The 27,769-nt window shown below is 39.3% G+C and overlaps 1 protein-coding gene across 1 annotated transcript in view; it reads left to right on the top strand.

The window, feature by feature from the left end:
• Nucleotides 1-6,549: 6,549 nt before the first annotated feature.
• Nucleotides 6,550-27,769, top strand: part of LOC104544595 (protocadherin-23-like) — a gene marked incomplete at its 5' end in the record, with an annotated part of 59,039 nt that continues 37,819 nt past the window's right edge. The window contains 5 exon segments of the mRNA XM_010189510.1: nucleotides 6,550-6,741; nucleotides 12,250-12,481; nucleotides 24,041-24,277; nucleotides 25,065-26,084; nucleotides 27,479-27,666. Of these exon segments, the coding sequence (XP_010187812.1) occupies nucleotides 6,550-6,741; nucleotides 12,250-12,481; nucleotides 24,041-24,277; nucleotides 25,065-26,084; nucleotides 27,479-27,666 (1,869 nt within the window).

Below are 27,769 nucleotides of genomic sequence, written 5' to 3'. Positions count from 1 at the left end.
TTACAGCAGAGTATGTGAGCAGCATTAATGAATGGATGGATCTGCTTCTACTGAAAAGGGTCTTGACTTTGATTAAATAAGGGTTAAGTCCTGCAAATATTTGCTAGTCGCTGTGAAAATTAGTTTTCCTTCCTCAGAAATATGTTCTCTTTTTATTTCTGTTCTTCCAGTTTACATAGGCAATAATAATAAATTATATTCTAGTTGGTTTTATTTGCATAGTAAGAAGGAAGGCAATGTAGACCAAATAGAGTGAGAGAGTAGATGGTCCTTTTAGAAGACATTTTTGGTGCTGGAACCTAAGCTTCCTGTTCCCAAAACACATTTTATAACCACTATTCTACTGGTTTTCAGAATGAAAGTGTGATGCTGTAACATACTTACTCTGTTTTCTCCTCCAGTGATGTTGATCTTTCTTGCTTTCTGTAGACTAACCAAGAGCAGTAAATCAAACGTATGTCACTATTTTATTGGTGAGTTTGTTCATTTTCATCAGTTATATACATAGAAGAGCAGAAAAGGCAGAAAGCTGAAATCTCATAATCTTCCATCAAGAAAACTATGTTTTCTTTCATTTGTCTTAGGGAAAATAAAAAGTGTTGCAGAAAAAAATGTGTTATTAAAAAGATAAAAATCTCTTTATGAGAGATTCATATGTGAAACAGGGTTGATCTTACCTGATTTTAAAACCTTGTAGCTTATTAAAGCATGCACAAGCAAAAAAAAAAAAGCAATTAAGCACAAAATGCATTTGCTAAACCATTTCATAACTGTTTGAAATGCTGTCATTGAGCACATTGTATGATAATTGAGAACATTGCATGATACGTTGCACCTTCCAGTTAAGGAAGAGGAGTTGAATTCTCACTTGTTCAGTTCTCACTCTGGTGGATTGTAGGGAATTGTGCTCAGAAAAAGCAAGTCATTTTCCTGGCCTTTAAGCTAGAAGGGTGGGGTTTTGTTGTTGGGTTTTTTTGTGGGTTTTGTTTTGGTTTTTTCGTCATGCCAAAGCTGATGAGTACAGGAAGGAGCAAGCAGGACTGGAGCAGGGATGAGTGGCAAATGTGGTGGCAAGGCTACAAGGTTCCCCTTGTTTTCTAGGCATTTTGGGGAGGAGTCTGTCCTACCCATATACTTCTAAGGAGCCTGATTGCCATCCCTGATTATATGGTTGACATATCCAGTGTGGGAATTGCAATGAGTCTCTTGATGCCCATGTACGTTTGTGTCCAGCTTCCTCTCTCTGCGTGTGTTTAGGTTTTTGGTTTTTTTCCTTTCTAATTTAAAGGTTGTTGATGTTTATGCACGTTACCTGTATGTGGAACTGGTGGTGTTTGGGTTTCCTGCATGTGGGATTGCAGCAGTCATCTAGTAAGGGTCTGTCATCAGGCATTGCTGTACAGTCATGAACAGACCTGGTGTCCTTCAGTCCTTTACTTGCAAGGATGTTGGATTTTGGGTTGGCGAAGTCAGCAGGACAGGACCATGATTATACCATTTGTCATCAGCACAACTCTGTTGTTGAATGTTTCCTTTCAGTTTTCTGGTAGTTTCCTGATGTCTGTATCCATCTGTTGTGTCTTGTCTTACATTTTGATCATGAGTATTTTGGAGTAGTGGAGTATGTTTTTATTTACCCTACATTGTCATTTTCTTTAAAACTGACTGCTGGCAATTAGCATGCTTTTCACGATATCAGTAAAAACTGAAAGAATTAAACACACTTTTCATGCACAAAATAAAAATCTGTTTTACGGTCTGACATTAAGGGTCTTCCAAGCAGATTTTATGAGCTATGAAAGCTGTGTCTTGGTTAGCTGAAATAAAATGGAGTAAAGTGACAAAATATGTGGTGTGGGAGCAATTCTTAAGCCATGAAAAATTGACTTAATATTTTTTAGTCTCATTTAATTGCTATCAGAGGTCACCACTATCATGAGTTATTTGCCCAAACTGCCTGCTCTTTCCCATTGTAGTCTGCTTTTATTCTGTGGATCTGAAAGCCATAAAATTAATTCTGGTCACCCACATGTGAAATTTAGCATTGCAAAGCAGTGAGCTTTCAGGCTGCATGCTCTAAATCCTAGAAATAGTCTTTACATAGGATGCAAAGTGCATGGCCCAGAATTTTTGATCCGCACAGTTAATAAGATTGTGTTTTCTGATGTGGTTTTGTGTGCACAGGTCATTTCTCCCGTTTTGCATATAATCTGAAATATTTGCTCTGCTCTTCAAAATATATTCAGTTGTTATAAACCAGAAACTAATGACTAGGAAGGAAAGTGAAGAAATCTAAACCAACAGACAGGAACTTTATTTTAATCTGTTGAAAGGGTAGGATGGCGCAGTTAAATATACGCTTGAAGATTTTTTAAGCAGTGGAAACAAACAAACAAAAGATCAAAATGGGGACTTTTTTTCTTAAAAGGGATCAGTGTTTAAAACAGTCTGGACTTTAGGAGCTGACATAGTTCTCTATCATCTTGTTTGGTTTTTACTGATACTATTATTTCAAGCCTGTAAAATATGGGGACAGATTGCCCATTACTGTGGGTTGTCATAGTTCCACTGAAGTGAGTGGAAGCAGCTTAGGATTTGCCAAATGTTTGCTTTCTATTAGCTGTAAAATCTCACCATACTTTTAGCATAGCACAAAACAAGCTGTTTCTGTTCCCTCCTATTTAACTGTATTGCCAGCATTTTTTTTTCTTCATTCAAACCTGGGTTAAAGTGTACATCTAGGTGAGGTTCATTAACCTTAATTACATAGTGGTTCCCTTTATTTTTCTTTGAGATTAATCCCTCTTTCCATATGCAGATAAAGATAAATTCTACACTTTCAACATTGTCTTAATCTGTCTCTTTAAATGACTGACTATTTTTCTTTCTTTCTCTGTCTTCTTGCACTCTTTGGTGTTAACCGAGTTTCCATCATTTACTCCCCTCATGCATTAATGTGTCTAAGCATCACACTGATGGATCAGATTTTTTAAAAAAATTGTTCTCCATAACATTTCTCCAGGTCCTTCTTTTTCCTTCGGCTGAGAGGACGTCTGCATTCTGACCATATATTTTACTAGTGAGCGCAGGACTGACAAAACATTTTCTCTGATGGATTTGCAGTCTAGATGGTCTACAAAGACACTAAATGATGTAGGTTACAGAAAGCGTGACTAACGGGAGAGATCCAGCTGGTAGCTGGATTAAGACATTAACATTAAGAATGTTTCTTGGAGAAATACTTTATCCTGTCTTTCCTTATTCCCAGGCTAACACTCCTTAACAATATGTGTCTTCAACTCAGTGTACTGAAAACATATTTAGTTGAAGAATGAGAGACACCCTGTGAGCATAACCCTTCTTTTTTCCCCTCTTTTCTCCTAGATCTCAGTCTCATATTCACCTTAACCCAGACCAGAGATGTTACAGCTTGGTACTTTCTTGCTTCCCGCATCTCCAAGGCACATAAATCCTTTCAGCTCTATCACCTCTGTGATATTGCCGACATACAACACACTTGATCACTCCGCTGTGAAAATTCGTGCTGCTGCCTTCATTTCCTGCTGTTTGGGCTGCTGTAATTCACAGCTCTCGGGCACTTAACTGCTGTAATACTCCATAGGATTGGTACTAGAGCAGTATGCGATCATAACCCACGTGTTTTGGACCATGACTTCCATGTGCTTTAATTTCTGAAGTCTGTAGTAACTTATTACCTTTATCTGTATCTGAAAAGTTGAATTTGTTTACCTGTTTCCACTGGGTTCCTTCTAAATCAGCTTGCATTGGTAACTGTTAATTGCTCCCCTGACCTCAGGTGTGGTGCCATTCAACCCCAGCTCTGTCTGCTACAGTAAATTTTTCATTCGCTTTTAGTTCCAGATTCTTCCCTCTTCAGAGCAAAGATTCCGTGGGCAAAATTGATGAGTGATTAAAAAACAAAAAAGGACTATTAAGTGGGTGGAAATTAAATAGATGCAAAGGACTTGAACAGGGAGAAAAATCATATTTTTATATGCAGAAGTTGATGCTACTTAGTTCTGCTGCCCAAAAGATGATTAACGTAATTGAAGTTGATCACAATTAGACCTTCAAATTTATATTGTGTTGAACTGAAGGATTTTTATTTAAATTCATCATTATTCCTTTGCATGTACTGTTCAGAGTCTGAGGACTGCATAATTTACAATAAAGGAAACAAGTTGCTGAACATAATGGGCTAAACTTCTAATAATGCCCTCAAATTTCACAGCCATAATTAATCATCCGTACTCAATTGCAGACATAAATGGTAGCATTTATACATGTAGCTGTGCGCACGCACAGGGAGACAGAACCTTTTGGTATTATTACCTGCATTAGATTTCAGGCACAAGAAATAAATTGAAATACTTTTCTTACAAGGGCCAAGTGAATTGCTGTTCCCTAGCATCAGGGTGGCAGAGTACCAAGAGCACACTAGGCTTATGTTTTATTATTTTTTATGATGGAAATAACAAAGTTACAAGGCTGGTGAAATACATGTGTTGTAGACTTGATTTATATACAGCTGTAAAGCATTTTTAGGGACGGATCTTTGTTGAAGTTGAGCGTGAGTTTTGCCTTTAACTTATCCAGAATGAGTATGGTTGGAGTGGGGTCAGGAGTGGGTGTTGCACCCTGTGCTGCAGCCATGGGATGCAGACTGCAAGGCCGTGAAGGGCTCTGTGACCACAGGGCCCCTGTGGAGGAACTTTCTCTTTGCAGCCCCAAAAACTCTGGTGTTATGGCCTGCGGTGCTGTGAGAAACCCTTTTGGGAAGGGAAAGATGCACTGGAGTATGTAGTGCAGTCGCAGTGATGCCTCTGCTGAAATACAGCAAATCTCAAGCATCCCGTGCAGAAGTGGAGAAATCCACAGGGTGCTTAAAAACAAACAAAAAAAGATTCATTCATTTGGTTTTAATTCAGTCCCGGTTCAGTATCTTAATGCCAACACAATTCCTCTCTGGGCAAAGTGAGCATGTGGTGAAGGCTCTGACTGGTCCTTAAAGCCATGTTTGTACTCATAGGAGATGTAGCCAAGGGCTGGTCTGGGGCCCTAAGGCCAAATGACCTGGCACAGCTCATATCCATGCAGCTAAATTCACTTACACCTTCAAAACAGGATGATCACATCCAAACTTATTGCTAGGGATAGTCCCTGGCCTGTCCTGCTTGGTCTTTCTTGAAACCACGCCTGTAATTATGCCAGACTTTTATCAGCATGGGCTGTTGTATGTGTGCAGCCTCTGCCTTTTCCCTGTCTGTGGTTCATGGCAATGGGTCTCATCTTTCCAACCTGGGCCAGGTGTAGGTGATGGCTGGCACACGTTTTCTCTGTAAACTCATGCCAGTTTTAACTCTGAGGCTTTACAATAATCATAGAATCACAGAATGATTTGGGTTGGAAGGGACCTTAAAGCTCATCCAGTCCAACCCCTGCCATGGGCAGGGACACCTCCACCAGCCCAGGTTGCCCAAAGCCTCATCCAACCTGGCCTTGAACAGTGCCAGGGAGGGGGCACCCACAACTTCCCTGGGCAACCTGGGCCAGTGTCTCACCACCCTCACAGTAAAGAATTTCTTCCTAATATCCAGTCCAAATCTACCCTCTTCCAGTTTAAAACCATTCCACCTCAATAATAAGGTTTCCAAAGCTCCATTAAGGTCTTCAGGCATTGTACTTGCACAGGTAGGCTGATCGGAAACACAGGATTTATCATCTTCAAAGAATAAGTAGAAAATAAAACCAAATAAGGAGAAATGCTTTAAGTGTCTCCAATAATGACAAGTTAGAGAACTAAAAATACTGACTCTCTTAATATATGCATATTTTTATAAATGGTTTTCTTCTGAGTTGTTTATAAATTTAAGTGAAAACTTTGACAATGTAACATGCCAGAGAAGAGCCAAACCCAGCACGAAACTTTTGTTATCAGAGATCCTAAGGCAATGAAATTGAAGATGCAATGTAGAAAACAATTCTGATAATCAAATACTTTCTTAACCAATCCGCCTGTTGTCCAAAGAACGAGAGTTTCACACTGAAGCATCCTATTGACTTAACTTTTGGTAGCTGGCGAAAGCAGCACAGTTGAGTCTTGGCAGTGCTAATGGTGGTTTATTCTTTGGCCCCATTGGGAATGGAGTAGGTGGTGGGAAATCTCTGCCACAGCCCTGGCTGCTCAGGGCTGTGTCCAGTTGGGGCTCAAAACTCTGAAGATGGAGACCCCAGCCTCTCTCTATAGGTTTTCTCCTGCCACCCATTTTCCTTGTTAGCAGGACTTAATATATGTGTGTGTGTGTGTATATTTCCCATTTGATGCCATGTGGTTGCAGTGGAATCTCCCTCTGAAAGAAGTCTTTCTTTAAAGTACTTATTTAAAACATTTGTTTGGGATTTACAGCAGAATTCATGCTGCTTTTTAGATGTACTTAATATAGCAGAGAAGATGTTAGGCTTGTTTGTCTTTCAGCAGTTATAGCTAGTTTTGCAGATATCGTTTTTCTCTCTGTTGTTTCCCTGCAGGTCAAGGCAACAGATGCAGATGCCGACCAGTTTGGTGAAATTGAGTATTTCCTTTATGATGGATTCCATTATTATGAAAAATCCAAAGCCTTCCAGATTGACCCACGTACTGGTCAGATCTGTGTGTCTCAAGACATTGACAGAGAGGGAGATCCAACCACTTACGATCTCTTAGTGAAAGCTACGGATGGGGTAAGTTTTGCTCTTCCATACTGCCAGATTTGTGAATGCACTTGCAAGTTTGGAGGTGCTGTGTACTTTTTAAAGGAGAATGGAGTATGTGAAAATTTTCTGATTTTGTATAAAATTTCTTATCCCTACACAGGGCAGAATGTAATACTTCACAAAGCATATATTTTGACCAAAATTTATAAAATTACTTGTGACATCCCAAATCACTTCTAAAAAAGTTGCTGAAAACCATTTTCAGGATGTTTTAGTCCCTGATTATCTCTTCTCCCTGCTTTGAAGGTGACGGCAGCAGTAATAAACCATGACCTTGTGGTGGAACTGCCTGGCTACCGTGGGTGCCAGTGGCTTTCCTGGATGACTTTTCTTGTCCTCTCTAGGTGCTCCATGCCATTGCTGCTGCAGTGGCTGGGTACAGCCTCCCTGGAGCAGCATGCCTGAAAGTTTTCCCATTTTACAGGAGGAGCTGGTGCTTGGAAGCAGGTATTCAAGGTACAGAGAGGGCAGGGTAGTTGTGTGTGCCTGAAGCGCATTTTCAGATCTCTCTTTGGCAAAGAGGGTGAGGAGATGTTTGTCGTGGTGGAAACACATCGAGATGTCTGGATGTGAGCGCCTGGTCTACCAGGTGCTGCAAAACAGAAAATGTTGGTAACCTGACTCCTGACAAAGACTGCAATAAAATAATTCCTGGGTTAATTTTGTCATTAAAGTATCCAAAAGGTATTTGCAACGAGAGACCTAGAAGGAGACCAGCTGGTACTTCTCTTAACTTTCTTCAGCCTTAATAGTGAACTGTGAAAAGGTTGAAGACAAGGGTTACTGCTTGGATGCAAATGTTAAAATTAACATACCAACACTTCTTTAAATGTACGGATTCCTGTTATTCAGGTCACAATTTGGAGCAAACTTGAACTGAAAAACGTTGAAATTAAATTTTGGTCTTCATTTCATACCTTAAATATTAAGTTTGCATTTAAGATATTGTCCTAAGCATGTCTGATACAAATGAAAAAAACAAAGGCGGTCATTCTCGAAATACTGCATTTTTCATTAAAATGTCTGTGCTTTTTGTTACAGTGCACTGAGGAAACTTGGTAGACTATGTCTTCTGAAGTAGATGACCTTACATAGCTGCAGTTGATGCTTGGCATTAATAGTTGCATTTTGAGAATGTAGTAGTTGAGGGTGTGTTTGTACGCTGTTGGATTTGGGTGTATGTGTAATAGTTAAGCAACTAATCTGCTTTGTTTTTCCTTTAGCTATTGCTATCCATTGTTTATTTGAGAGGCTACAGAAGCATTCTCTTATATTAGTAGTGCCTTAAGGAGTGTGCTTTTTCTTCTTTATGGATCTGTTTTGAGGAGAAAAAATTACATAGGAATATTTTTGCTTGTTTGTGTGTTTGTTTCTTGGCTCTATTTCATTTGAATGTCTAATAATTTAAGAATGTAAGTATTTTTGTTAGGATACTGTTTGTAGTCTTTCCAGCAGAACTAAGTCTATGAGGCCATTTTGAAATTTCTCTGATTTGTGATTTCTGCCTTCAAAATTCCTTTCTAGGCAAAATTTGGTAGCATACAGCAGAGTACAGATTTCCAAGTCTTGAAGAATAAAGTAGTTAGTATTACAATGTATAAAAGTAGAAAATTATGTATTCTGCTGGAGTTCATCACTTCATTTTTATTTTTTTTTTTACTCTTATGTACGTGGTTTGAAACTACGTAAATATAAAGAATGCATACACGTATCTAGAATACCAAGGTTGGTCTTACTAATAAAGGCTAAGTGAGATCTGGACAATAGCAGTGAAATTCTGACATGTTTCTCAGATATCCACTTTGGCCCAGAAGATTACTTTGAAAATGTGAAAGAAGATAGGTTTACGTTAAAAAACCTTGATGCATTTTTTGGTGAAATTATTGCTTTAGTTATAAATTTTACATCAAAAGGTAAAGGAAAATGCCAGTGCATTGAAGCTATAGAGTATTTAGTTTTTAAATTGGTCTGTGATTTTCTTCTTTTGGGGACCTTATGTTTTCACAAGTTCAGTAATGGGAAGAGGGATTCAATTTTTGATTGCCTGTCTGTGAAAGGCAGGACTTGATCATTTTACTGGAACTCATCACTTTGTATATCCTGTTGATTTATCTTCTAAAAATGAGCTCATCTGACACCTAAATTCAATATTTATTATCAATTTTCAGTCTAAATGAGCTTATGTTGAGCCACTTTCCACTCTTACAGCAGAATTGCAGTGGGATATTTTATCTCCTGGCATTCTGCCTCTGATTTTGATGGATTAAAGATGTTAGGTGTGGGGTTCAAAGTAGCTCTGTGATCAGGGGAGAAATATGTGCAGAAAAGACAGAGGAAGAGTGAAGGGTCACTGTTGACAAAGGGAAGGCAGAGAGATGGAAAGGAAAGAAAATAACAAAGTTAATTAGAAACGAGGAGGAAGAGAAAAGTATTTTCCAGGTGGTGCTCAGTTTATCTTACAGCAAAACTATCAGTTTCCTCCACCTGTTTGTGCTTACTCCATTACATTGTTTTGGAGCATGTTGGGGATGTCTTACGTGCACTATGTAGGAAGAGTAATGGGAGAACTGAAATTGCACACAAGAGCCCATGGAAAGGCAAGTGGAAAGCAGATGCTGTTAAACTGATGTTGAATAAACATCCTGTGAGGGCCTGGGGGAGCACTCTCACCAATTAAAGTGGGGATGAGACTGATGATGATGTTAGTATTAGCCTTTTCAGCTGGCAGTACTGATTTTGATCCCAAAGTCACTTATTTCACATACGTATTTGGTGCACTGCCTTGAAATGCTTTTATATGAAAAGAAATCATGTCGCTAGGTTTATAGGAAGGTGTTTGCACTGAACCCCACAGCATCTGCATCTCCTTGGGTCTCAGGGCTGTGGCAGACTGAGAGCTTCTCCAGTAGTGAGGAGGACCCCCTGCGATTCATGTGCCAGCTCTGCCTGGGACACCCCGTGTTCACACCGCACCCTTGGTCACAACAGCAGTATTTCTGCACTTGTGACAGAGCAGAGACGGTTTCAGTAGGCATTTGGAGGGTCTTTGGATTTACAGTCAGCTGAAAATTTCTTATATTAAAATTGTAAACTTTTTTCTCTCTCTGGTAAAAAAAAAGAAGAAAATCAAACGAAGATATGTTGCTTGGGAAACCTTCACAAATGCTTGAGAGAGACTGAGATGGGGCATACTGAAATCAAGTCTTGCAGAAAGAAAAGAACAGAAAACCAGGAGTTCTAGTAAAAGTATTTGAATGTTTTCAGAAGCAGTATAGAGGACAAAATCACTGCTTTTTGGGTTTGAATGTGTGCTAATTTGGTCTGATATGTTTTTATTGTTCTGCTTGTATTTTTTTTTTTGTTTGCTTTCACAATGTGACTGAAATGGACAATCCATTGTGTGTGGGTTTTTTTCCCCCAATTCACTTGGCGCTCTCCAATTTATTACTTATGTAAATGTATGCTGCTTTTATGCTTGTTTTGTTTACTTCTGCCTTTAAGAGTCTTAATGTGAATTCATTTTCATACAGGAAACCTATTTTTTTAACAGCACACATTTTTGCTGCTCTACAGTGGCAAATTTTATTGCTGTATATCATGCATAATTGAATAGTTTTGTTTATTCTTTTGCAGTTTTTATGATGCCTATCACCTCTCTTCTTCTGTCAACCAAATAAACAGTAATGTCTCCAGCTGTTAAAGAAAACCTGTCCCAATTCAGAGGAATTCAATTGGAATAATGCTAATTTAAATTCTGTCTAGCAGCATCTGTACTATGTGCTTACAGACAGCAGTTGTCTGACTTTCAAAGCCAAAATCTCAAAGCTGTACAGTCTTGGGGTTGGTGCACAATGAGGGGCATTCGGGAGCATCCAGCCTTGACTCTGGCCCACAGTTTTCTTCAAAAGCTGGGAAGGACTGGATGATGTACACTTGTGAGTGCTGCTGCCAGGCATGGGCCAATTCCTGCCACAAACATCCCTCTGGGTAGCACAGTGCATGGATCAGTGTGCCCACTCTTCATCAGTGTGGCAGGAAGTTTTGAAAGCTGCAGAGCATGGGCAGAGTGCTCTGTCCCCCACACTGTAAGGGGTACCACACATCGTGTCTGTATACCCTACTGAGAGTCCAGATGTTTGGGGTTGTGACTTTTTAGTCTTTTCCCTGTGCAGAATGGACTTCCTTGGGTTTGTTTTTTCCGCATGAGCTTCATGAGTGCTGTGATAGGACTGCCCTTAATGGTGATTTGAAGGCTGCCATTGAATGATGGTTGGAGGCTTTTGTGGACATAAGAAGCAAACCCTCAAAAATAGTTTTGGGAAAAGAGCCAGGCTGCAGGGCAAGTCTAAAGGAGCAGTCTCAATCATTGGATAGTTTCATGGAGGTCAGGTTTAAAAATAATTGATGTGAACAATTAGGTTGCAGAAATATGCAACCTAGTTATTTTTTATACCGTAGTTACTGTGACTGCAAAATTAAGTTTGGACTTGCTCAGCATGGCTTGTCACAACATCCCATTTGTGTCAGCGGTTTCTGTAAGTGACTAATTAGTATAAGCACAGCGCTCTCAGTGTGATTTGGAACAGCATGAGATTCTTCCTCCATCTGTATCTTAATGTACTGCGCACAGCATGTGCAGGATATATGTACGTGTGCTGCTTTGTGCCTCTGTTGTACACCTCCGTGCCCCAGCATTCACCGTTGGCTGCTTGCTTTTAAAAATGTCTGTAGTTGTTACAGCTATAACGTAACTTTGGAAATATTAACCCCTCCAAACTGGAGTTTTGCCATGGCAAATTTTGACTTTGCTGTATTTATACACATAAATATGTATATATGTATAGACACACACACTGCATGAACACAACTGCTTCAACCTGCCTGGGTAGTAAACTGAGGATAGGTCTTCTAGGCAGCAACCAGCCTGACAGGTCAGCTTTTGGCTGCTCTGCTGTGCTCTACTCTCAGGTTGTGTTTCTGATCAATACTTGAAAAAGCTTTAAGAAAACCTCATATTTGACATTACAGTGCTCACAATTTAAATCTGAAAGACTCATAGCTAGGAAGAAGTTATTCCCACTTTATTGAAGCACCACAGTGACATGAGGTCCGTGGGTTTCTGGGACAGAAAGCCCTGACTTTTATCTATGAAGAAATAAGTGGTGTTTAAGTGATTGCAGTAAAACCAAGTGAGGTTAGACAGCAACTTTCTGTTCAGGCCTCACTGTCACAGGAAGTGGAACTTCTTTGTGTGTTCAGTCAGCCCACTGGAGTTGTTCTTGTAGCTTGTCTGAACACAGTATCTTGGGATATTATAGATACTTTCAGTTGGTTTTTAACAGATGTTTTCATTCCTCAATGGTGTTGCAGTATGTTCGGTTTCCTGATGTTTGGTTGAAACCATAGGTGCATCATTCTATGGTGTACACTTTTTAAAATTTACTTTTTTTTTTTCCTTTCTGATTTATCCAACAGGGTGGGCTGAGTGCCCAAGCTTTTGTTCGCATCGAGATAGAAGATATTAACGATAATCAGCCTGTTTTTGAACAAACGGTCTATGTGACGAGCATCAGCAGCCACACACAGCCAGGAACGGAGATCATCAACGTTGTTGCCACAGACAGAGATTCAGGAATATATGGTGTTGTCACATATGAGCTGGTCCCAGGAGAATTTTCTTCTTTTTTCACAGTGGATACTTCTACAGGTACTACATGATTCTGAAAGGCTGTAATTATATCATTATCTTTTTCTTTATGATGCTTTTTTTTTTTTAATTTGGAGTCACATTATACAACTGAACCTTAGATTCTGTTGGAAAATAACTCTAGAGGAAAATGAAGGATTTAGGTTTAACTTTAAGACTTTTGTGTTCACTGGAATAAACAGGACCATGGGAAACATACTTGCCAGTATAGTACAGAACAAGCAGTATGCTGCTTGTTCACTATTTTCAGCCTTAAATCTATTCATCAATGTAAGAAATAATCAGAACATTATTTATTTACAGTAATATCTGAATTCCTGAAATGTTTAGGTCTTACAGCCCCTGTAGTCTACATTCTAACCTTAAAACAGTAATAGGTGTCAGCTGGAAAGAACTTGAGCAGTGTATCCACAAACGTCCACGGTGTCTCTCTAAACCATAGCTACCATTATACGTGAGAACCAGCCCTTGCACATAAATGTGTCCTGATCTGTGGTTTTACTTTGTGATGGTCACGGCACAAGGGTTTGTTTTATGTTTTATGAATTTTTAGGGCTGTTGTACATGTGTATGTATTAGCTGTTTTGCATACAAAATGTTGCAAGGCTCTATTCTTTCAAAATGGTGCCTATTTTCACCCTCTTACACGGTCCCCAGAATATTCTCATGAACAGACAAGCTAATCTTCTTAGGAAGTGGGTCTGCTTCTTTTGGCTATTTCAGAATCTATCTAACTGTGGACTTTTAACTGCCTGTCAAATCAGATTCTCTGGGGCGTAACTGATGCCAAAAACGTATAGGTCAATCAATAATTAGGGATCTGGATCTCCACAGGCATTTAACTGGTCATTTTAAACCTGCCCCAGCAGAGCTGTTGGAGAGAGCCCCCACGGATCACGCCAGCAGTGCTGGCTTTGCAGCATTCCTCCCTTTTGAAAGGCTTCTTCCTCGCATTGTGACCTTTTGGCCTCTTTTTCCCAGTTTTGGCACTTTGTATAGGAAAAATGTCATGCTTAATCGCAAAGACCATGTAAGTTTTTAAATTGCTATTATCTTGCGGATCTGTCATGGCCTTTTATCAAAGGGAGACCAAATTCAAGGTTAAGTTGCTTGGGGTCATTTTTGCTGACATTTCATGATGAGAAGAGCACTTAGGTCAGAGATGCTGTTCCCAACATTATATTGGTTGGAATCTGATTGTGCTTAATCAGATCTCCTGAGTGATTCACAAGGTCAGACTGTGTCTAATTTTCACTTTTTAATATTAATGGTGTGTGTGGTTGGTTTTTTTCTGAAGAATACACTTTTTCCTTTTACATTTTTCGACGTCTGCCTACAATGGTGCTTATGCTCAGTCACTGGTGAGCAGAATGATTTTTAGATTCTTGGCAAAAAATAAACATTACAGACAAAATAAACATTAACATTGCCAATTTATAGCACAGAGGTTTTGCAATCTTTGTGGGTTAAATAGCTGCAAAAGCTGTATAGTATTTGGAGGAGGATGAAACAAGTGGCTCACTGTTAGGGCACAGAGATTTTGAGCTCTTCCTCTGTACTTCTTGTTAGGACAGTGGCATTTTCTAGTTTTTGTCATGCGAAAGCTGTCTTCATATGCTCTGATATGTGGTCTAATTTAGATGTGAGTCTCTGAAGGTTATGTGAGGGACTTTATCTAGTTATGTGGGCTGCATTTTGTGAAGAGAGGGCAATGGACCACTATGACAAGAAATAGGAATTTCTCAGGAGGTGGATCCCCAGACCCATAAGCCAACCAAAATCATATTACAGTTCTGGTCTTTGGTTTTCTAATTGTGGACAGGCAGTCTGTTACTGGCGTTTTCTGCAATGTTTTTCAGTTTGCAGTATGGCATATTCATTTTTATCTGCTCTTTTCACTGTTAGAGGACCTAAAAGTGGTGTTGGATTCTCCCATTAATTTGCCTTCCTGATAAGTTTTATTTAAGTGATTAATTTTTATCACTGATAGAGCATTTAGAAATGAGGAATAAAAATCAGCGCAGTCGTCATTTTGACTTATTATGTTCATTATAGCCCTTAGCATTATACGTAGATGTGGACAGAGATATTTTCAGTATTATGAGATTGAAATTAATTAGTAGCTAACACTTTGTCACATTACATTAGGATACATTAAAATCTTATGCCAGATGACACACGACACTGTTCTCCATGACACATGTAATTTCTATTTTATGGCATCTAGATTGTGGATTTGAAAATTTCTCTCACAGTAGTTGTATTCAGGGGTGCTTTTGGAGTGCTACACTTAGAATACTGACTAAAAATGCACTATTCCCCCCCCTCATTCCCGCTTTCATTTTTCAAAGAGAAATGGATAAAGTAATAAAATAAGAACTGTAACCTGGATTCTTCACTGCTATGGCTTGCTCCTTGCTGTTGCTTTGTTAAAGCAATTGTATGGATGTATCAAGCTTTACGTCTGCATAGTGAGGTGTGTTCACAATACAGGATATACCAGCTGGTCAACCACTGACTGTATAGAATATATCAGTGGCACTTTTGATACATGAATATTATGAGGTCGAGCCAAATCCAAGGTCCTTGAAGGGACTCCATTTTTTGTTTTAAGCACTGTGACATACAGATGTCATTTATAGATAAATTCAATGGGAGTGGGAAGAAAGAGCCTCTCATTGAGTAGACAGATATTCCATTTAAAGTTTTGAATTCTAAACAAGTCTTTATTAGTGGTATTTGTTTGCTGTTTTAGCTTTTAGATACTGCATTTGTTTGTGATATGCTCTTGTACTCGTAAATAATATTGACTGCATTTCCCTTTGAGAAAAAATTGAAATGAAGTATTTCTTGTTTGATTGATGATAGACTGTCCACAACAAAAACCACTGTAAGAACTGCATAACTAGAAAAATGTATGGATAGGGAACTGTAAACCAGTTCCTCTGCTAGTTCGTGACTCTTACTGTCTTGTTCCTAGTGTTGGTGTAAGCAACATCTTGGCTTCATTAAGTTTTCTTTTGTAGCTATCTGATCCATGCATGATCTATGAACAGCACTCGTGAACTGATTAGAACAGAGCACGTTGAAGAGCTCTTCTGGCTAATAAATGGCTTGAGCTATGTTTGTTTATTTTCCCATTGTTACCTAACAAACTATCTGAAAATGTATTTATAGTTATGGCTGAGCAGGTAATTAAAAATGTAAGTCACAGGGTACAATCACAACTGTGGCAGAATACCTATGCCGTGCTTAATGTTAAGACTTTGGGATTAACAATTGAATTTCTAAACTTTCATTATGGAACAAGCGTTAATATTTTTTTTCGCTCAAGGGCATATGATTCATTTTTCCATTTACTGTAGTGATAACCTAAGATGGTTATCACTTACTGTAGCCTTGGTTCAAGGAAGCTGTTTCAAATCAACCAAATCAATAATTATCTTTGAAAATTAGGTTGGGTCAGTGTGAAGTCATCCTGTCAGTCTTCAGGTAAATGGTCTGTTCACATTCTTACAACAACTCCCCTGGCTGGTCACTGTGTATAGAGAGAACACAGTGAAGGCTAAATGGTAGCAGACATTGATTTATGTTTATTTCAAAGTATTAGTGGTTGCAACCTAGTATGAAAAGGATATAGAGAAAGTAGCATTCACACAATGTATGTTACAGCAGTATAAGCATTTAACTTGGCTACTCTGTTTCTTTTGACTATGTAAGATATTTAGGCTTGTGTTTCTGTGAATCCTACCAAAATTAGATGCCTAAACCAGAGGCTATGACTTTCCTCCTTTGTTTTACTGAGAATGTTTCTGTGAGTGTGGTGGATTGACACTGGCTGCATGCCAGGTGCCCACCAAAGCCGCTCTGTCACTCCTCCTCAGCTGGACAGGAGAGAAAATACAACAAAAGGCTCATGGGTTGAGATAAGGACAGGGAGGGATCACTCGCCGATTACTGTCGTGAGGAAAACAGACTCGACTTGGGGAAATTAATTTAATTTATTACCAATCAAATCAGAGTAGGGTATTGAAAAATAAAACCAAAACTTAAAACACCTTCCCCACACCTCTCCCTTCTTCCTGGTCTTAACTTCACTCCTGATTTCTCTACTTCCTCCCTGCAAGGAGCACAGGGAGATGGGGAATGGGGGCTGCAGTCCATCACATGTTATCTCTGCTGCTCCTTCCTCCTCATGCTATTCTCCTACTCCACCATGAGGTCCCTCCCATGAGAGAGAGTCCTCCATGGACTTCTCCAACATGAGTCCTACCCAAGGGCTGCAGTTCTTCACAAACTGCTCCAGCGTGGGTCCTTTCCATGTATCCTGCCCATGGGTGCAGTCCTTCAGGAGCAGACTGCTCCAGCGGGAGCTCCTCTTTCCATGGGGTCACAGGTCCTGTGTGCGATTTAGTGCTGTGCTACTGCCATTGCTGTACTGTGGCACCATATGTTAATGCAATTTAATGTCAAACTGACTTAAAATAAACTTTCTGATTTGGTTCAGAGCACCAGAATAGATTCATTCCAGTTAAAGATGTTGACAAGTTTTGTTTTATTGAAGAAAACGGAAATGTTGTTTTTTAACAGTCACATCTTGGGAGATTTTTAGTGCACGAAAAAGTTTTAATTTTTTTTTAATTACAACTACAGGTTGAAAACAAAAGTTTAAATAACAAATTTTATTTTGGGGGGGGAAAAAATCCAAACTTTGCTTAACTCCATGTATTATGCAATGTTTAATATATAGCAGATTGTAATATGCATCAAAGTAAAATGGAGATGCATCCTTTTAAAGAAAACAAGGCAATTTTATGATTAATGGTGTTTTCATGTAGTATTGTAGGAAAAAATAGTTTATTTTTAAACTACTTTTGGCATTTTCATACAGCATGTAGTACATTTGCTAAGCATATGAAGAGGTTCACATAAATAACATTCAAAATTAGGAGTGTTTTATTTTGGAACATTTTGAGGCCGCTTTTTATTTTAAACTGCAGTTTCTTCAATTACTGTTTTTCTGATCTTTCCTATGAAATTGATAGCATATTCAGAACGCTGCAAATCAGAGGAATATGTTTGAGACATTGGTTCAGCTCACTAAGTTTTCACTAAATAATTTGTGGAAATTTACCTTCACTGAGACCTTGTCTAATAAGAAATCTGACATAAAGAACACAGGAAACACATGTAATTCTTTGAAGCACATGAAATTTGCTGTAGTAAGTGTAAGAGTGCAGATTTTGGCCCCGAAAGTAAGCTGTGTAGAACAAAAATAGTGCCAGCTCTTGATGTATGTCGTTTTTTTCTTTTATTAATAAAATCCAATAGAATTGACCATCTAGAAAGAGAAAAACTCCTACAAGCTATGTGCCAAAAACTCAATCATGCAGTAGTGGGGTGACTTGAGATTCACAGTACGTGATACAATGCAAAATATTTATGAAAATACTGTGGCCCAGCCCCTTTCTTGGAGTTAAATCAATGTCAGATCTCACAAACAGAAGATCCCACCAGATGAGACAAAGCACGAACTCCCACGGTGTTGCACAGATAATGTGCAATGACAAAAAACCTTTGCATCCCAAGTAGTCCATTGCAAGACTTTCTCTGAAAAGCACTTGCGTAACAGAAAACTTGAGCTTAGATGGTACAAAATCATTCTAATACCAGACTTCTTGTCTCTGCTGCCTGAAATTAGAGGCTGATGCTCAGGTGGATATTCTGCTTGTGAATAATGGAGCTGCTTTAATTAGAAATTCATATCTTGTGTATTGATAAATACTACTTAGCTCATTTAAATTTGTAACCGTAGTATTTCAGATAGTAGTGTTGTGCTTCTGAGAGAGTTGCAGTGTTAAAATGGTGTACATTAGCTTGTAGATATAGGTACTGGTTCCTTATATTGCAGATTACCAACCTGGTTGGATTTGGATGAAGTACTCTGGAACAGACTTGCACATGCTAAGCAAAATATTGTGATTAAATACAGTATGTGTATATAGTATTGGTTGTAGACACTAAGCTATTTTATTTATATTTCCTTTTCTAAGAGGAAAATTGTGAGTTTAGCACAAGAATCTGGTAGAAGGGATCCACTGTTGGGAGCATCCCCAGTGCAGGGTATGAAGCTTCTATATGGTACAGATATAGATAGGAGGTTGATACAAGTTGAATCAGTTATTTACTACAATAACATTAAAATAGTGAAGAGTTTAAAACTTGAAATAGTCCTCTTATTCACTGAAACTCAAACAGTGTTTGTGCCATCATGATTAAGCTTTTATTAAGCCTTTTTCTGTGAGCTGTATTACAGCAGATAGACTGTAAATAACAATGTAATTCCTCACTAATTCTTTCCTTTCCCTTGACAGTTATTAAACCAGCTCTTGGAATAGTGCATTTGGCAGTGTTGTTATGGTTACCATCAAGCATGCAGCTTCACTAAAAAAGGTGCATTTTAAATACAGCTAAATTGCTAAAACCAGTACTTAAATGCAATGCTAGGAGTAGACAATAGGCAGTATGTCAGATAAACTTAAATAGAAATGTCAAGCAGAAACAATATTGTTCTTCATAGAACAATTCTGGTTTTAATGCTCATGCAAAGTCTACGCTTCCTACCTGCATCCATCTCTTGGAGGATCACCCTGTCTATGCTCATCCTGAATTTTTTTCTGAGACATAAAAAGCAAAGCTGTTCGTGCTTCTCCGCACCGAGAAGCTGACGTGCGAGGTTGGGCGAGACACGCTCTGAGCAGGTCAGTGGGTCAGCACTGCCCTCCACAGTATTAAGCAGCAGGTCCAGTGGCCAGCTTTGAAGGTGAATTTGGGTGATGAACTGCAGGTACCTTTTTGCCATCTGCTTACCGTCTGAGCTGCGTGTCACGCCGTGCCATGATATTTGCTGAAGAAATACTGCCATCCTTTGCAGTTGTTAGGGAGTTCAGTTTTGTGGTCTTAGCGAACATTATTGACAGTTGTTGATTTTATTCTTCTCATCGTGTTCTAAAGTTGCTTTTTTATTTCATGAACAATGGGGAAATACTGGAAGTTATTTAAATGAGTATGCATTTCTATGGAATCCAGACTTTGTTATTGAACTCAGTGCATCCTGATTTTTATCTTCACCTCTGCAGGGCTTGACTAGTGGAAAATGTTTTGTTTACCTATGAGTGGCTATAAACATAGGGCTATTTTTTGCTTTGCTTACATGAGGACCCTATGGAAAAACAGATGGGTTTTCAAAGAGATCAGCTAGAGTATGTGTGGAAATCCTATTGGGATAACCAGTGGTATTTCTGCCGTACAAAAAGTGCTTTTGGTGAGTGAACCTGCTTTGGTGATGTGTGCTGTTGTAATGTTAGGTCTGAACATAGGGTCATGAAGATGACCAGAAATATATTTTAAGAGAATCATTATATGCAGGCCCCTATCTCCTGCCTTTAACTCTTGAGAAACAGCACTTAGCAGCTAACCTGCCTGTGGAGTAGGGTGCATCTCCACAAAAAATAAAAACAACAGCATCTCACAAAAAATTTTGCTTTGCCAGAGGATGGTGGGTGCCACAGAGTCTCATCTTTCACCAATGTGTTTGCACATTCTCGGTGAACATTGGCTTCATTTGTGTTTTGTTGCTGATAGACACAAAGTGGACTTGGAAGTTAGTGCTCTAGCGTGTACAGTGAGTGAGGAAGTATGCAACTGGTCATAGAGTTGTCAGCCATGATTGACAGTCATGTCAAGCCTTTCATTAGTGTGAGCTCTCGCTGTACACTGAATACCCAAAATGGTTGTAACAATTTATGCTAGCCATTAAGCACAGGTTGTTCTGCAGCAAAATACTTGTAACTCCCAATGTGGTTGTGCTGAGCTAACCTGCGCTGGTGCAGAGCTGTTCCTGAACTAGAGCCTGTGGTGGCAGACAACCAGCAATGCAGATTCTGTCTAAAACGTGTATGCAAATCGTAATAGGCAGTCACTGGGTTATGTTTTTAATTTAGAAATGTTGGAATTGGTTACACCCATGCAGATCTAGTCAAGAAAATGAGATTGCCAAGCCGTAAGTGAGGCTGGATGTTAATGCTTCATCTGGTATTTAATTACACGATTGTTCACCTGTGAAGCAGAGGTAAAATCTTCAAGGCACTGCAGTAATGTGAACAATAAATTTTAAAAATGGAAATTAAATGTTATTAAAGGCGGTAGATAAGAATGTCCATATATATTAGGAGCCAAGCTGTAAGGAAGAAGGTGGCATTTTTCACACAGTGACCTCTTAAAGTAGAACCAAGCTTGTGTCTGTGTGGTCCCCTGCTGGGATATTTGGCCTCAGTAAAACATTCCTTGCAGAGGAGCTGTCTCGTTAATCCCTTTCCGTCGTTAGTCTTTCTGGAAACTGTCTTTCACAATGGAAGAATATATTCTGTACCACAGCAACCTAATTTTCCTTTAAGTTCTCTGAAGGCACAAAATCCAGACTGCAAATGACTATAGTAATAACAATAATAAGATGTTGTCTTTTCTTAATTACAGAACAGGAAAGAAAGGAAAGCTGTGACTCGTCTTCAGTTATTTAGTGAGGGGATACTTCTGTTGAGATTCGCACACCAAAAGTGTGACTGACACAGCGAGTTCCTGCCATGTGCTTCTTGCAGTTAGCCCCACGTTTCTGCCTTTGAGATATAGGGAACTGTCCATTTTAGTCACAATCCAGTGTTTTTTACCTAACTGTGCAGAAAGTAGGGTCCCAGATGCTGCTTACTTTTTACACCTTCTTTCCCATCATATGGTGCCATAACAGAGCCTAATGTGGCATGTCCCCCAACATACGGTAGGGCTGTCTGAAATGTCTGTATAGATTATATATCGCCGGATGCAAAGCTAATGCCCAGTCCTACAAATGCTGACAGAAACAGAATGTATATAATTAGTTGTCAAACTGGGCTATACAATTTCCTGCATATTACAGTTTTGAGGCTGGAAGGAACCATATGGAAGACATACAATTTTTACTTGGAAACTGCCACTTAGGGCGTCCCTGGTCTTGCAAGAGAGGACTGAGTTGGCAAGATGTACTTGCCTATTCCCATCCCTCTCCAGGACACAGCAAAAGAATGAAGAGAGAAAATAAAATCTTTTATCCATTTTCTCTTCTGTCTGCTTCCTGTGACTGAACTGGCATGGGCTGTGCTGTAATCTGTTTAGGTCAGCAGAGGAGTTTTGGTTCTGAAATATTTCTGTTCCACCAGGTCTTCAGAGCTCCTGGAGTGGAGCACTGTTTGCTCCACCCTTTGCTAAGGGATGTTCTGAAGTCATTAGTTATTGCTTTGAGAGTAAGAATGATGCTTTTCCCTAGAAGTTTTCCCACTCTTCACATATAACTTGAAGAATCCAAAATGGGAATAAGATCTTTTTGGCCTTTTTGACAGAAAAATACCCGATCGGTCAAGTTAGTAAAATAGGGTCGATTTGATGGTTTCATTTAATTTGACAGCAACAGTATTTAAAATCCATGTTTATACATTTAACCTCTGGGGAAAAAAGGGTTCAAACCCTTTTTCCTTTGAGCTACAATTGCTCAGATTACCTCAAGAAATGCCAAAAGTTTATGTCCTTGGAAGATTACTTAGTTGAGCTGTCTCACTACTCGTAAAACCCAATCATCAGAAGACAAAAAAAAATGGCCAAAAATAAGGTTGATTCTTGGAAGCACGTTAGTTATTGGCATAGGAGCTGGATCAGCAATGAATTCTGAATCCATCTGTATCTTTTGAGTTTTTACTGTGGTTGTCACACTGGAATAAGTGTCCTTTGTTGTTAGTGGAAAGCATTCTTCCTTCATCCTGAAGACTCTCTGAATGAATTTTAAGCACGTCAAGACACAGTTTGTTATTACAATGTCCTGGCAGTATAATTGGAAAGTATACCGCATGCACATTTGAATATTTATAAGGATTTTATGTATTTTCCATTATTCTGTTTAAAATTGCATTGTAGCAAATTACTGTTGTGGCTTTACACTAAATTTTGAGATTATGTATTGCAGTTGAATCATGCAATGATTGTCCTAAACCGCTTTGAGTTAAATCTAATTTTCACCCTGACAAGTAGGACCACTAAATATCTGACCTGAATGCCAAGCATTGTCCCTACTAAACCTTTCTTGAGAGCCAGGAAATTACAAAGGTAGCTGAAAGTTTAAAATTTTGATTTTACCAAGCTGCTAGAAGCTTTGTGTCTTCACCAGCTCCTATAAAAAGCATAGGTGCTTTCTTAAAAGTATTTGTTGGTACATAGGAGGTTGTCCCTATTAGTTGAATCACCTGAGTTTGCTGTGACCTTACTACTTAGCTCACTGCAATTTCAGCATTTAGTGTGTATTTAGTTAAAGTCAGTCGTTGCTAAGAAGAGTTTTCTTGCATTTTGTCACCTCTCAATTTTCATGTTGAAAAACTTGCTTTACAATTCGTTCTGCGTGTGTTGCAAAATCTGTGAGCACCATAGGATCTTAGAATATTGAGAGATTTTTGTCGCCTCAGAATAAGGGAAAGGGTTTTCCTTCCTGTTCAATGGTAGAGAAGATGCTGGGAAGGATAAGACAAAACAGTATTAGTGCTGTCTAGGACATAATGACATTTCCTTATTCCACCTTTTACCTGGCTGAAAGCACCTGGTCTTCAACTGTGTGCCTCAGGTTATAATTTAATTATACTATTTATGAACTAGCAAATATACTGTCATCTGCTGTACTGCTCTATGATTTAGTGTGGTCTCCTAAATTTTGAAATATTTATGTTAAGTTCCTGTAGACTAGACATTTTGGAGTGCTCTGAGGGCTAATGATTTATTTGTGGGTTTGTATCTTCATTTAGAAGCCCTTCATTTGCTTGCAAACGATAATGAATGACTGTCTCTCACAGAACAATTAACAAGTATCAGTTTGAGATAATTTTTGTGGACCATTATGAACATCCCATAGAGAGCTATGGTTTGGATGTAATTCTCATTACTAAGCCTGAAGTCTTCACTCAAAGCTCTCTGAAGTTCATACAGGCTTTTACTGCAGAAGATGATGGGACAGGATTCCTGCCATGTTCATTCTTTCTATCCATACTACCATCTTAGGTAATAACAGTTAGATGTGGATGTCCATAGTAATACACATTGTATGTGAAAATTTGTCATAATTATCTGATATTACTAAAGACTTATTTTAACAGTCAAAAGAGCATGTATTTGGAGGCAGCTGGTCTCATTCATCAGAGTATTTATCTTGAGGAAGACACATCCAAAGTGCTGTATTTCTGGACAGAGCACTGCATTTTCTTTTCAAAATTACTTATTTCATATGGTTTATATAAAATGTAATTGTTAGAAGCTTGCAAATTCAATAGACCTTATAATTTACTGTTTTCTAACAGAAACCTGTGATCAGACATCAGGTGATTACTTCCCAGATACTTTCTACAGAGCCCATTGCTCCCAAGATTTGTATTTTGGGGCTTCATCCCTGTTTGTGTGGATGTTTTATTTGGAGACTTTTATGTCTACTTTCAGGAATTATTTACCTGATCTCAGCTCTTGGCCACCTGGGACAGTCCGTGCTCTTCCTGACTGTTTCTGCACGAGATGGGGGTGGCCTTCCTTCTGCCACCAATGCAGCCGTCACAGTCAACATCCTTCAGACTTCTTCGGCCCCTGCCATATTTGAGAGATCCCGGTATACTTTTTCTGTTCCTGAAGATGCACCTGAAGACAGCCCCATTGGCACCGTAAAGGCCAGAGAGCCTCCAAGTAAGTTGCATGCTCAATCAGAGATTATGTTGCAATTTTGTTGTGACCATTAACCAGAAATATCTGCAGATATTTTCTTATTTTTTTTTAACTTTCATATTATTCATTCAGTCTGTTGAGGATCAAATAGTATTTCCTGTTGGTATTTACAGCAGATAGTGTATCAGGAAGCTCATTAGAGCAGGTGGAGATTTGTGGTACTCTCCGTGGTGGTCCATGGGGAACGGCAACTGCCTTCATTTTCTAACAGTGGTTTAGTAATTTGCTTTGCAATAGACTTAAAAATACCTGAAGTATTTTCCTAATATGAGTTTTGCACGCAAGTGGGTGCTGTAGCTTCCAGTCAGATTTCTATAACTCTGAATAAAGAGATGAGGAAGCACGTTGGGAAAGTGTAAGGAAAGGTCTGTGTGACAGTGTGGCTTGTGTTAAAGCATTAGCCATGAAAGACAAATCTTAGAGCAATACTCATGAGCAGAGGGTTTTCAGAAGTTTCAGAGAATCTGTATGAAATGCTACTGCTGCAACCTCCTGCCACATTTTCCGAAGTTAAGTGGTGAAGTCCAAATTAAAGTTTATGGGATCTTTTGAAAATTTAGGTAATCCATTTTGTTTCTTCATAGTTTTTAGAGGGAAATGGGTCCTGGAAGCATAAAAAGCCCAAGAAAGTCAAACATCTGTGTTGCTTACATTTATTCTGATTAATTTAACAACATGCATTCTTCACAGATGTTCTTAGAAGCCTTCATGGTTTTTTTACTTTTGTTGTTGTTACTTCCATTTCTAGATTCTTCAGAAGTGGTTTCTTACCGAATTTCCTCCGGTGATCCACATGGAAGATTCTCCATTGACCCCCAGTTTGGTATCATCCGCACCAAAAAAGAACTTGACCATGAAATTCAGTCTGTTGTGGTGCTCACCATTCAGTCACAGCTGGGTAACTCCCCTGTCTACAGCAGCACCCAGGTCAACATATCAGTGATAGATGTTAACGACAATCCTCCGGTATTTCTTGCCAAATCTGATAAGGTAACTATTTCACATACCCAGCCTCCTGGCACTGCTGTCTACATTGCTCATGCAGAAGACAAAGACAGTGGCTTAAATGGGGCCATCAAATACAGTATTACAAGTAAGCAGTCAAATGCATTTAGCATTGATCCAAGCCTTGGAGTGGTGAACCTCACCAGGACGGTGTTCGTGGAAAAGGAGCAGGAATATACTCTGCAGATAGCAGCTGAGGACTGCGGAAGTCCTCCTCTGACTTCTTTGCTGATGTTGACAGTGATTATTGAAGAGCAGAAGATGGGCCCCACTTTGGTTTTTCAAAACTTGGTGTATCAAGTAGAAATCAGTGAAGCTACCTCTCCTGGTTCCCGAATCCTTCAAGTTCAAGCCCACTCACTTGATCCACACAGTGTTATCTCCAAGCTGACGTATTCCTTAGAGCCTAGCACAGATTCTGTTGCATTTGGAATCAGCTCTGATACTGGCTGGATTTATCTTCGGAAACGTTTGAACTACGAATGTGCACAGATACTAAGTTTTAGAGCTCTGGTCAGCACCTCTGAGGATGAAGACTTCAGGCAAAATGCAAGTACATCAGTAATAGTTAATGTCCTGGATGAAAACGATAATTCTCCCATGTTTATTCATGAGAGCTACTTCTTTGAAATGGAGGAAAATCCAGTGCCCAGGGGTGTGGTTGGCACCATTACAGCTGTTGACAAAGACTCAGGAAGAAATGGACAACTTTCCTATTTCCTCTTGTCTGATGGAAAGTATTTCAAGATGAATTCCAACACAGGTAGCGTTTTATGATTTGTAATCTGCCTAATAGTTCTTTTGGAAAGCAGCTTTCCCTAAGGGAATGGAAGTAAAGTGTAAAGCTTTCAGGAGCTGCTGTGAATCTCTTGGGTTGATACGTGAATATTCTAACTCAGAGCTTCACAATTTGGAGAATGAAATAAATCTAATACATGACCCTGAAGAATGAACTAACCCTTACAATTTGGTTTTTTTCATTACTTCATTCTGGTGACTTGGTCATAAGTTTCAGTGTTTGACTGTAACAAAAGAAGGAGTTTTAAGTTACAGTTTCAGTGGATCATATGAGGAACTTAATTGCCTGTGATCAAGTATAGTTGAAAAGTACAGATAATAGGCCATAAATAACTGTAAAGGTAACTATGACATTTGACAGTTATTTAAAATATTTTTGAAAACTTCTGTGAGTTACATCAAAACTGAGTTCATGTTGTACATGGCACCACAGAAATCAAATTCGCTGGGAGAAAGTTTTCACAGCACAGGGCATACTCTGCAGCAAATCCCAAATGCCTTGAGTAACAGATACTACATCCACACAGTGTAACACCACAGAACACAGTCTGGAGAGCCCAGAATAAGGGAATCCTTTAAGGAATACAGACACTGTAAATAATCTGGTTTAGCATAATGATACGTGGCAACCAAAGATCTGCTGTTTAAAATTCCTGTTCCCACATACCCTGTGCTTATAGGGAGTAAATAGGCTCTCCCAGAATTTCTCTGCGTGAATCTCAAAATAAAATTGTCATTTCAAAGCAGGTTCCTGTCGAGTACATTTATGGAAGTTTAAAGGCAGAGTACTAGGAGTTAATCAAGAAGATCTTAAAATAATATGTGGTTATCTGTGTGAAGGACTGTGGTCAACTGCGAATCTACAGCTATATTGAGTATGGTTGAGCAGATGGAGAGAAGATTGAGTCAGATTTACTCACTGGGTTTACCAGAAGGTATAGGAGACATAAAGCTTTCTGATTAATGCACAGATGTTGTGTTGAGAATTTCCTATCCCAGGGGCATAATAAAAGCCATTTCTCAGCGGTTAAAACCCTGTGCTCGTATATTATCTGTCTTGAAATGTGGTGAAGAAAAGGCCAAGGTGGTCAGCGCGTTGGTTTGTGTTGTTTTATACCTTTGCTCTGGGACATCCACAGTGCAGTAAAGGAAGTAATATGATGATGAAGTACAAGTGCAAAATGTGATTGACAGAATGGAGCTTGCAAAACTGAGGTTTTAATGTCAGTGGCAAGGAATATCAGAAGACATGTATCATTATTTCACATTAAATGTAATGTATAATTGCATGTAGTAAGATGAGTGCTAGCATATATTAATATCTCACTCCCTTTCTTCTTCATTTCCTATGTCCGTCAGGTGAAATTATAAACTGGGTTGCACTGGACCGTGAAAAACAAGCTCACCACCAGCTGACCGTGCTAGTGACTGACCACGGGTCCCCGCGCCTTAACGCCACCGCAGCCGTGTACATCGCGGTGAGGGACCTCAATGACAACAAGCCCCTCTTCCCTCAGGTGGCAGCCGGGCAGGAGCTGCGCCTCAAGGTGGGTGCTGCCGGTGGGGTGAGCTGCCTTGCTCCGAGCACCACCCTGTGGCAGGAGCACAAACCCCCGGTCCTCTGAAACGGTGACAGTACAGCACCGAAAT

This window comes from Mesitornis unicolor, unplaced genomic scaffold, assembly GCF_000695765.1.
Source record: "Mesitornis unicolor isolate BGI_N332 unplaced genomic scaffold, ASM69576v1 scaffold5068, whole genome shotgun sequence".
Lineage (NCBI taxonomy): Eukaryota > Metazoa > Chordata > Aves > Mesitornithiformes > Mesitornithidae > Mesitornis > Mesitornis unicolor.
The sequence above is the reverse complement of the archived record's forward strand: the minus strand, read 5'-3'. Positions and strand labels throughout refer to the sequence as shown.